Below are 12,396 nucleotides of genomic sequence, written 5' to 3' on the forward strand. Positions count from 1 at the left end.
TACTATTTAACTATTTAGATCCAGATCTAGTATTGACCTAAGGTGGCTAAGGCTAGGACTGGAATGTAGATCAAGATAATGTATATAAATGAAAACAACAGAAATTGTTGATCTACATCCACTAATTATCCATGCTAGGTATTTTATGCCTATATTTTAGCTTTTTTTTTAGTATTGTTTATCTGTAAAAAATCATCATCTCATAGGCTTTATTTGTTCATATTGCACTCTGACTTGTAAGTGGTCCAAAAAGTTTACTGCTAAATAAAGTGAAATATAAAACTATTCTTGAGCCTTTATTTATCACAAATGAACAGTAATAATGAAAATCTAGGTCTAGATCTTAAGGCAAACTGAATTAGAATTGGTACTGTCCTTCAGCTATTTCGAGATCTACGCTTTGATCTCTTGCTAGCCTATATCTTGCACTGGTGTGGTATTAGAATCGAAGATGTCTTAGGCAATTAAAAGTAAGAGAAATATAGATCTAAATCCCATTGATTCACATGTACATAATATTTCAGTACATTTGATTGATAGGTTTTGTACTGGTATCTATTGCTATTGGTAGTCATGAAAAGTGCAATAACTTTCCCTTTTTGGCTGACTAGAAAGCCAGGTACAAATAATAATATAATCAGTGATTCATCTTCTTTTATTGACTGTTTTATCACTATTCTTTTTGATAAAACTGTAAGTGTTCTAATATGCTGTTTCAACAGTAATGCAAAGATGAAAATCTAGATTTAGGTCTCAGAAGTACTAAAGCTGGCATCCATTTTTTTTTGTTATAATGTCATATTATTTAGATTATAATTTGTATCTTATATTTAAATAAAAAGTTGTTTACATTTTCAAATTCTCCATTCATTTACCTTTAAATTGATACCAAAAATGTTACTGTAGTATCATTGGTACTTAAATTACAAATTGTTGATTTAGTCATATTAGGAAAAAAAAATTTCTAAAAAAGTAGAATTTTTTGATAAAAAAACACAGCACTAAATGAGTTAAACAAAAAATCAGTTACCTATTTGGGTAAATTTATTTAATTGATGTTTTGATATATTCTTAAGTATAAAAATTATGACATGACTTCAGCTCAAAACGAAGTGAACCCTGCAACCCTTTTCCTATTATGGTACTCTATAGTTTACACAAACAAAATTTACCAAAAAATATCCTGGCAAAAGTTTCTGTAGAAACTCAGCCTCTTTGTGCTGGACTGTTTTAATAATGAACTCGTCATCCTGGGTCAAGTAAAATATACTGCCGCTGGCACCAGGGTTGGAGAGTTCTTTTAAAGGTTCGTCACAGAGAGATAACTGCAAGGGAACGCATCCAAAGAATCAATAAAATACAAATTCTTGCGTTTAAATTCCTACATTATTGGATAATTGTTCATTTTTTGTCAATTAGGCTGTAATATGTTTTCTTTTAACATTAAAATGAGAATGTAACAAGAAAAAAACATTTCTTCTTCTTCTTCTAGCCAGCTGCTGAGCTGTCAGCTCTTTTGCAGACTGTGCCAAGGAAAAAAAGTGTGCTGTTTTCTTCAGTTGTTCAGCACTGCCGTACAGGGTGTTGGTTATGTTGGGCTGTAGTTGTAGTAGGGTATGCCTAAGGTGGATTAGGAAGGGGCATTCAAAAAGGATATGGTTTACGGTTTCATAAGGGTGTCTACATAGGGGGAGTTAAAAAAATACTTATAAAAAAAAGCTTATATCAAGTGTAATTGTATCAATTAGTTTGGATCAGTCATGGATCAGTAATTATATGCATGATTGACCTAGACATAATAAACCTGTGTGATTAGAAATATTCTAACCAATTGTTTTTGTTTAGCCTTTAAACATCTCAATGCGCTATGATCCTGGATCAGTTGTGAAAGGGAAGGGAAGAAAGGGGTATCTTGGTGAATGTTGACATATCATTTTTTTGAAAAGCATAAAAAAATGTTCACTCAGGGCTCAAGATGACTAATTTATCTTATAAGATTTTTTTCCCTTGCTCAAGATACCAAACAAAATAATTAATTACCAAAGTTAATTAAATTGGTTAATTTTTAAAACTGATTATTATGTTGTCATGTAAAAGAAATAATAGTGTGAAATTTCAGCGAGATTGTGAGTGGAAGAAATAATGTGTATTAACTTTTTTGTTGATATAAGCTTTGTAAAAATGTTTGTAAAATTCTTTTCATGTTTAGGATGTGCCTTCAGATTTGAAGATAATTACATCCTAGCCAAAACCTTCAGCAGGATGACAGCAGGCAGGGTTTTTTCTGGACCAATAACACCACCCAATGACAGTCCAGAGCGCATACCACATGACCAGGAAGCCATCCTGTGCAGTGCAACAGTAAATATACTTGATAAGCAACTAAGTTACTAGAAATTAATAATATACAGCAACCCATCACTTACAGGAAGAAAAACAAAAGATCTTACCATGAAGTCATCAGGCTGAATACCAAACAAATCACGAAAATAGCGAAAGGCAACTGGGGCGTAGGTTTTGAATCGAAAGTCACTGTAGTGATGTGCTGGGGTCAGGTTGCTTCCTTCACTGAAATATTATATATATATATATATGAAAAAAAAAAAAGTGCAATTACACACTAGAAAATATAACCCAATAATTAAGCTTAAAATAATAATCAATGTGGGACATCTTTAGCAAGGGCAGGTACATAAAATAGTGTTCTACAATTCATACACAACATGACATTTGAACAAGTAACGAAAATGTATCAAAAATCTGTGGAGATTAACTCTTATTTCTGCTAATAATATGTGGAGATTAACTCTTATTTCTGCTAATAATCTGTGGAGATTAACTCTTATTTCTGCTAATAAGGTTTGTTCTTGGCGACATTGTCCAACCTCATAGTGGGTGGCGCCCAGGTCCAAATGGTCACAAGAGGTGAAAAAGGAAGCTTAACTGAACCCCAGTAGGGGTGCCAAAACTGCAGAGCTAATTGCACTGGCAGGGATGGAAGAGAGCCTTAACAGCCCTGTCACAATCCACACAACAGTCCTCAAGGGGCCATTTTATGGTGGTTAGAAGCACAGCGAATGCGGTACAGAAAAGAAAAATGTGGGAGCTTCCAAGGCATGCTCAGCTTTGCCTCTACTCCTGAAAGTCTTGGGATATAAGTCATCAGTTCCCTTTCAGGAAACATTGTTAAGGCAGGCTGGTGGAGGGCCCTAACCCTTCATCTGATTCAAAAATCTTTGGGTCAATTCTCTCGACAATGACAAATTGCTTTAGTTTTGTTTATTTGGCCTGTCTTAGATATTAAAACAGATTATTATCACAGGCACATAACCTTTTTGTTTATCATATACACATTATTCCCTTGAAAAGCTTTAGTTTATTGAGATAAACAGTCAGTCCTCACACAGAGCTGCAGTATGTCTGCCACCTATACCCTTTCAAAAAAATTAACCAAAGATAGTCCAAACTCCAGGACATCACCATTAAGTGAACAAAACATCTCCTTTACCCAGGAAAAAAGACGACCTCCACCACACCAAAGTCTTGCATCAGGACATCCCTCTCTGGTTTGGATGATAAGCCACCGACACTTTGACCAATGCCCAACTGGATGGCGGCCATCAACTCTGAAGTGGGTTTCTGGAGAGAGAAAACAAAACAAGCCATGTAAAAAATAAATGACACTTTGTAAAACTTGTCATACAGTTTCAAACAAAGTTTTAATCATACAGTGAAATCTAGAACTAACATTGTTGGTGAATTAAGTATTTCTTTTTTGAAGATAATTAAAAAAAAACGGTTGTAAATTAACTCTTTTTTTTCTTAATGACCCTCACAGCATTGATTTGACCCGGTGCTAGTGCGTGGATAAACTTTTGCATCATCGGTGGTTTAAAAATAGATTTTTGTTATTTTTTTACTCCTGCTTAAAACTTTATCTTGAATAGTTTCCCTGTTGCTAAAAATTCCCTTCTTTCAGTATGTTATTAACTAAGAAAATGTTTATATGTATTTTAATTTATATATAGATACATAAAGTTTTATGACAATATGGATACATTTGGATCATAAAATATGACCAAGATCTATTCTAGATCAAGATCCTGGAGACTGAACACAATCTTTGTTAAGTTTTCATTTGTAATATTTATAAACCAATATTTAAATAATTTTTGGTTTTATAAACATTCATTTGTGTTCCATAAAAAGGGATGCATTTTCCAATAATTCTAAAATAAATAAAACATTTTCTGATAACAAAAAATGAGTTATGTAAGTTTAATCAAAGCACGGTTTCGCAATCCAGAAGGGCAAAAAATTAACTCTATATAAAATGTGGAAAATTACTCCAGAGAGAAAGAGTTAAGACAATGCTTAAATAAAAATAAATTAAAAAATAAATAAAACGAAATATTTTGATAGTAAGTTTTAAAATGATTGGCACCAAGCTTCATAAAAATGATACAAAATAAACACAAAATAAATACATAAAAGGGTTACTTTTTTATTTGTACTCATTTCGTTCATGGATTAAAATAATTTTAAGTATAAATATAATTGTTTCATTCCAATAGCCTAAATCTATGAAATTTATAAAAACTCTCATTGTCTGGTGTCAATGGCCAATGAAGTTGAGAACTGTGTCTGGACTCACCACACGTTTCAGCCATTCCTGGAGCCAGACATCCTTATCATCCAGGTCTGGACCCTCCTCATTGCACTCTTGGTCATAGTAGCGCCAGATGTCCGGAACTTGAAACCAGACATGCTTGTCAACTTGAAAACCAAACTTATCCATTCCCCTTTCTGCTCCACTTCCCGGGCAGTGACAAATCAAACGATTTCATAGGAGACAGAACGTGGCCCTTTACATATTTCATGAGAGCCGCAACTTGAGGAAAGACTGAACAGAGTCTAAGATCAATCTTGGCAAAGCAAACACATTATAGATACCTTGCACTGCTCCTGACAGAAATCACAATACAAGATGTTTAGACTTGAGTGTTTCAACTTTCCCAGTTTTCATTTGATTTTTTTTACAGACAGACAGAAATGAAACTTCCCAAACACAGTTCATTACTAATAAGATTGGCATGCATCTGTTCCTCATTTATTAAAACCATTAACCTCTATAAGTCAAAATCTGGCCAACCCAATTTTTAATTGTTAGCAGCACGAAACATATGTATTGAAATTAAAATCAGAAACACAAGCCAACACAATTTGTTCTAAACAAGACCTGCTTCAGGGGCAGTAATAAGAAGAAGGTAAAGAATAATAAATATTAATTTCAAAACTATGATGGTCCATTCTCAACACAGTCTATGCATGTGATAGGGATGTCCTTGTTTAAACAAGAATCATATCTAGCAACATTAGAGCTAGACTAGTAAATCATATTCAATTACATTATTGCTGACTTTTTAAGAGGACATTCGCACTTGAGAAGGGGAATATTATTTTATAAAATTGCTGCATAACATAAATTGCTGCAGACATAGACTTCTGAAGTAGTTTAGTGAACTAAGATGTCAGTCAATTAGAAGTCTTCAGCTACAATAACTTAAAAAAAAGATGTACAAGTTAAACCCATCTATTCAAGTCAAAGAAATTCTGTCCAATCTCAGTTATGTCAAATGTGTCTTAACCAGAGAATCAATAACCTAGATATTTTGGAATTGCAATAGCCAAGATATTTTGTAGTTACAATAGCCTAAATATTTTGGAGTTACAGTAAATATATATATACAAAAGCCTAAATATTTTGGAGTTACAGTAAATATATATATACAAAAGCCTAAATATTTTGGAGTTACAGTAAATATATATATACAAAAGCCTAAATATTTTGGAGTTACAATAGCCTAGATAATTTGGAGTTACAATAGCCTAGATATTTTGGAGTTATAATAGCCTAAATATTTTGGAGTTACAATAGCCTAAATATTTTGGAGTTACAATAGCCAAGATATTTTGTAGTTACAATAGCCTAGATATTTTGGAGTTACAATAGCCTAGATATTTTGTAGTTACAATAGCCAAGATATTTTGGAGTTACAATAGTCTAGATATTTTGGAGTTATAATAGCCTAAATATTTTGGAGTTACAATAGCCAAGATATTTTGTAGTTACAATAGCCTAAATATTTTGGAGTTATAATAGCCTAAATATTTTGGAGTTACAATAGCCTAAATATTTTGGAGTTACAATAGCCAAGATATTTTGTAGTTACAATAGCCTAAATATTTTGGAGTTACAGTAAATATATATATACAAAAGCCTAAATATTTTGGAGTTACAGTAAATATATATATACAAAAGCCTAAATATTTTGGAGTTACAGTAAATATATATATACAAAAGCCTAAATATTTTGGAGTTACAATAGCCTAGATATTTTGGAGCTACAATAGCCTGAATATTTTGGAGTTACAATAGCCAAGATATTTTGTAGTTACAATAGCCTAAATATTTTGGAGTTACAATAGCCTAAATATTTTGGAGTTACAATAGCCTAAATATTTTGGAGTTACAATAGCCTAAATATTTTGGAGTTATAATAGCCTAGATATTTTGGAGTTACAATAGCCAAGATATTTTGGAGTTACAATAGCCTAAATATTTTGTAGTTACAATAGCCTAAATATTTTGGAGTTACAATAGCCTAAATATTTTGGAGTTACAATAGCCTAAATATTTTGGAGTTACAATAGCCTAAATATTTTGGAGTTACAATAGCCTAAATATTTTGGAGTTATAATAGCCTAAATATTTTGGAGTTATCTTATCTTATATAATACAGACGTTACTTCAAAAAAGAAGATGATTACGTCCTACGCGTCATGCATTTAGTCATGCATATTAACCAATGACTTAAATTCTGCCAAGTCACTGGTTTTCCTGGCTAGCTCAGGCAACCCATTCCATGCTCTAATAGCACTAGGGAAGAAGGAGTATTTGTACAAATTTGTCCTAGCATATGGGACGAGGAATGTGCCTTTATCTTTGTGTCTTTCAGAGTATTTTATTAAATTTTGTTTTTGTATTTGAAGATTATGGTTCAGTGTTTTATGTATGATTGCTACTTTACTTTTGAGCCTTCTGTCCTGAAGGCTTTCTAAATTTAGTGATTTTACTAAAGGTGTTACTCTAGTCAAATGTGAATATTCGTTTGTTATGAATCTCACTGCTCTATTTTGTGTCTGTTCCAGTTTCTTAATGTTTTCTTGAGTTGAGGGGTCCCAAACGGAGGATGCATATTCTATTATTGGCCTAACCAAGGTTAAGTAACATTTTAGTTTTATGTTCTTATTTGATTTATAGAAATTTCTTTTAATAAATCCTAATGCTTTGTTTGATTTTTTTGTAGTTTCATCAATATGTGGATTCCATGATAGTTTTTCATTTATTATAACACCTAGGTATTTTGCGTTTTTAGTCTGTGATACTGGTTTGCCATGAATAAGATAAGTGGAATTAATTTGTTTTAGTTTTTTTGTTACTCTTAACAACTGACATTTTTCTGGGTGGAAAGACATGCTCCAATTTGATTCCCATTTCTGTAATTCATCTAATTCTCTTTGTAAAATATCTGTGTCTTGTGTTGTTTTTATTGTTCTATATATTATGCAATCGTCTGCAAATAATCTGACTTTTGTTCCTGAACTAATGCAATTTGGTAAATCATTTATGTAAATTAAAAATAGTAGTGGACCCAAGACTGTACCTTGAGGTACACCTGAGTTTACTGTTATCGGTGTTGATTTAGAGCCATTTATTATTACAGTTTGTTCTCTCCCTATCAGAAAGTCTTTAATCCACTGATGCAGTGGACCATTAATGCCGAAATATTTTAATTTTTTAAGCAAACTATGGTGGTGAACTTTGTCAAAAGCCTTAGAAAAATCTAGTAAGATAGCATCTATTTGTTCACTATTATCTAAACCTTTTGAAAAATCATCAATTAGTCCTATTAGTTGTGTTTCACATGATCTATATTTCCTAAAGCCATGTTGGTATGGTGTGAGGACATTATGTTTGTCTAAGTGGTTTATGATGTTGCTACATATTATGTGTTCTAGGATTTTACATGTGATGCTGGTAAGTGATACTGGTCTGTAGTTCCCTGGGTCAGATTTTTCTCCTTTTTTAAATAGGGGGGTGACATTAGCTTCTTTCCAGTCCTTTGGTACTCTGCCCTGGTTAAGTGAAGCCTGAAAGAGTATTTTGAACACTGGGGCTAGCTCATTACTTAGTTCTTTGAGTAATCTAGCTGGAATACCATCAGGTCCAGAAGCTTTATTTGATTTGGTGTTGGCTAATAGTTTCTGAATTCCATTTTCTTGTACTACTATATCTTCTATGTTGTCTACTTGGTTCAAATTCAGTAATATGTCTTTGTCTCCTGAGGCTGAGAATGCTGATGCAAAGTATTTGTTTAGAATGTTTGCTTTAGTTTCATTATCATTATGTATTATGTTATGTTCATCTTTTAATGGCGCTACGCCTGTTGTTTCCATTTTCTTAGACTTAATGTATGACCATAGGTTTTTGTTGTTATCTTTAGATATTACATTGTTTATGTATTCACTCTGCAGCTGTCTGCTTACTTTTTGGGTTAAGTGTTTAATTTTTATATACTTTTTGTAAACTCTTTCTGCATTAGTTTCTTTAAATTTTCTATAGAGGTTTTCCTTCTGTTTACAAAGCTTCTTTAGTCTATTATTAAACCAGCATTTATTTATTTTGTTTGATGTGTATTTAGTTGGTATATGATTTTCTATTATGCTTTTAAGATGGTTTTTAATGAAATTCCAGAGGTCATCGACTGGTTGGTTAATGTCTTTTTCTAATAAGAAAGTTTGTTGAAAGTTTAGTGCAGCTTGGTGTAGTTGTGTTAGGTTACATTTATTCCAGAGTAAGATTTTTCTTTTGAGTTTTGTATTGGCTACTGCTTTTATCTGACTGTGTATTTTTATGATCTCATGGTCTGATAGACCAGGGATAATTTCATAATCAACTACTAATCCAGGTCTGTTGGTTAAGAAGAGATCTAATGTGTTGTTTAATCTAGTTGGCTTTTTAATGATTTGATCTAAACTTAGGTTGTGTAAAGTTTCTATGAAAAGCTCATTTATGTCCTTAAGGTTTTGGTGTTTATCTATGGTTAGTGTTTTCCAATTTATATCAGGTAGGTTGAAATCACCCATAATCCAAAAAACTGCATTTTTATTTGTCTCTTTAAGTGTAGTAATCTGATTACATAGTTCCTGCATGTATTCTAAACTAGAATTTGGTGGTCTGTAAATGCTGCCTATTATTAGGGATGTTGAGGTGGTATTAATTTTACAAAATGTTGATTCTACATTTTTTGAGTTAGGTAAGGTAATTTCTTCTGCTATAAGAGTGTTTTTTATTGCTAAAAGAACTCCTCCATGATTATCAGCCCTATCTTTTCTAAAAATTTCATAATTACTATTGAAAATTTCTGCATTATAAATTTCAGGATGCAGCCAAGTTTCTGTTCCTGCAATTATGTCTGGTTTCTCACATTCTAATAAAATTTCTAAGTCTGCTGTTTTGTTCCTAATGCTTTGAAAATTTATAACTAAGGTTTTAAGGTATTTTGGTATTACTTCTTTAGTAGGTTTGTTTAGTGAGGCTGTTGTATTAATTTTAGTAGATTTAGGTTTAACAGGAGTGGATCTGGCTAGTGGTTGGTGAGTTTGGTTCGGGATGGTGTTTAGGATGTTGTATGGGTTAGAAGTGTCCGCATCAAAGGAATCAAACAGTCCTGATGTAAACTGAGGTAACCCACACGGTACACAGTGCCATGATGCGTCTTTGTTGCCTAAGGCATAATACACAGGTGTATTCATATGGAGACATGATGCATGGTACCATTCATCGCACGTGTCACATTGAATGGCTTTCTGTTTCAGGGTGCATATTTTTTTGCAGATGTTGCATCTATCTTTAGATCTAGGCCCTGGATTTGACTCTACATCTCCTGCCATTAATATTAACAGTGATAGGTATTTATTTCTGCTGTGTCTGATTGAGAACTTCCATTTGTGATGGGTAATCTTCTTTAATGTTATAGATGCTATAGATGTTATAGATGTTATAGAGTTATAATAGCCTAGATATTTTGGAGTTATAATAGCCTAGATATTTTAGAACTACAATAGCCTAAATATTTTGGAGTTATAATAGCCTAGATATTTTGGAGTTATAATAGCCTAGATATTTTGGAGTTATAATAGCCTAGATATTTTAGAGCTACAATAGCCTAAATATTTTGGAGTTATAATAGCCTAAATATTTTGGAGTTACAATAGCCTAAATATTTTAGAACTACAATAGCCTAAATATTTTGGAGTTATAATAGCCTAAATATTTTGGAGTTACAATAGCCTAAATATTTTGGAGTTACAGTAAATATATATCTACAAAAGCCTAAATATTTTGGAGTTACAGTAAATATATATATACAAAAGCCTAAATATTTTGGGGTTACAGTAAATATATATATACAAAAGCCTAAATATTTTGGAGTTACAATAGCCTAGATATTTTGGAGTTATAATAGCCAAGATATTTTGTAGTTACAATAGCCTAAATATTTTGGAGTTATAATAGCCTAGATATTTTGGAGTTATAATAGCCTAAATATTTTGGAGTTACAATAGCCTAAATATTTTGGAGTTACAATAGCCTAAATATTTTAGAACTACAATAGCCTAAATATTTTGGAGTTATAATAGCCTAGACATTTTAAAGCTACAATAGCCTAAATACATTAGAGCTACAATAGCTTAAATATTTTAGAACTACAATAGCCTAAATATTTTGGAGTTATAATAGCCTAGATATTTTAGAGTTATAATAGCCTAGATAATTTGGAGTTATAATAGCCTAAATATTTTAGAGCTACAATAGCCTAAATATTTTAGAGCTACAATAGCCTAAATATATTAGAGCTACAATAGCTTAAATATTTTAGAACTACAATAGCCTAAATATTTTGGAGTTATAATAGCCTAGATATTTTAGAGTTATAATAGCCTAGATAATTTGGAGTTATAATAGCCTAAATATTTTAGAGCTACAATAGCCTAAATATTTTAGAGCTACAATAGCCTAAATATTTTAGAGCTACAATAGCCTAAATATTTTGGAGTTATAATAGCCTAGATATTTTCGAGTTATAATAGCCTAGATAATTTGGAGTTATAATAGCCTAAATATTTTAGAGCTACAATAGCCTAAATATTTTAGAGCTACAATAGCCTAAATATTTTAGAGCTACAATAGCCTAAATATTTTAGAGCTACAATAGCCTAGATATTTTGGAGTTATAATAGCCTAAATATTTTGGAGTTATAATAGCCTAAATATTTTGGAGTTATAATAGCCTAGATATTTTGGAGTTATAATAGCCTAGATATTTTGGAGTTATAATAGCCTAGATATTTTGGAGTTACAATAGCCTAGATATTTTGGAGTTACAATAGCCTAAATATTTTGGAGTTATAATAGCCTAGATATTTTGGAGTTATAATAGCCTAGATATTTTGGAGTTATAATAGCCTAGATAATTTGGAGTTACAATAGCCTAGATATTTTGGAGTTATAATAGCCTAAATATATTGGAGTTACAATAGCCTAAATATTTTGGAGTTACAATAGCCTAAATATTTTGGAGTTACAATAGCCAAAATATTTTGGAGTTACAATAGCCTAAATATTTTGGAGTTACAATAGCCTAAATATTTTGGAGTTACAATAGCCTAAATATTTTGGAGTTACAATAGCCTAAATATTTTGGAGTTACAATAGCCTAAATATTTTGGAGTTACAATAGCCTAGATATTTTGGAGTTACAATAGCCTAGATAATTTGGAGTTATAATAGCCTAGATATTTTGGAGTTACAATAGCCTAGATATTTTGGAGTTATAATAGCCTAGATATTTTGGAGTTACAATAGCCTAGATATTTTGGAGTTACAATAGCCTAAATATTTTGGAGTTATAATAGCCTAGATATTTTGGAGTTATAATAGCCTAGATATTTTGGAGTTATAATAGCCTAGATATTTTGGAGTTACAATAGCCTAAATATTTTGGAGTTATAATAGCCTAGATATTTTGGAGTTACAATAGCCTAAATATTTTGGAGTTATAATAGCCTAGATATTTTGGAGTTATAATAGCCTAGATATTTTGGAGTTATAATAGCCTAGATAATTTGGAGTTATAATAGCCTAAATATTTTGGAGTTATAATAGCCTAAATATTTTGGAGTTATAATAGCCTAAATATTTTAGAGTTACAATAGCCTAAATATTTTAGAGTTATAATAGCCTAGATATTTTGGAGTTAATTAGAACCC

At 31.5% G+C, this 12,396-nt stretch overlaps 1 protein-coding gene across 14 annotated transcripts in view; it reads right to left on the reverse strand.

Moving 5' to 3' along the window:
• The window catches only part of LOC106061274 (phosphatidylinositol 4-phosphate 5-kinase type-1 alpha-like), a 90,133-nt gene that overhangs the window by 38,366 nt on the left and 39,371 nt on the right, over positions 1–12,396 (reverse strand). For all 14 annotated transcript variants that reach the window (XM_056017545.1, XM_056017557.1, XM_056017552.1 and 11 more), the window contains exons 4-6: positions 3,509–3,639; positions 2,451–2,568; positions 1,173–1,325 (exon numbers count right to left, since the gene is read on the reverse strand). In XM_056017545.1, the coding sequence (XP_055873520.1) occupies positions 1,173–1,325; positions 2,451–2,568; positions 3,509–3,639 (402 nt within the window). The remainder of the gene's footprint in view (positions 1–1,172; positions 1,326–2,450; positions 2,569–3,508; positions 3,640–12,396) is intronic.

Source organism: Biomphalaria glabrata, chromosome 18 (genome assembly GCF_947242115.1).
Source record: "Biomphalaria glabrata chromosome 18, xgBioGlab47.1, whole genome shotgun sequence".
Classification (NCBI taxonomy): domain Eukaryota; kingdom Metazoa; phylum Mollusca; class Gastropoda; family Planorbidae; genus Biomphalaria; species Biomphalaria glabrata.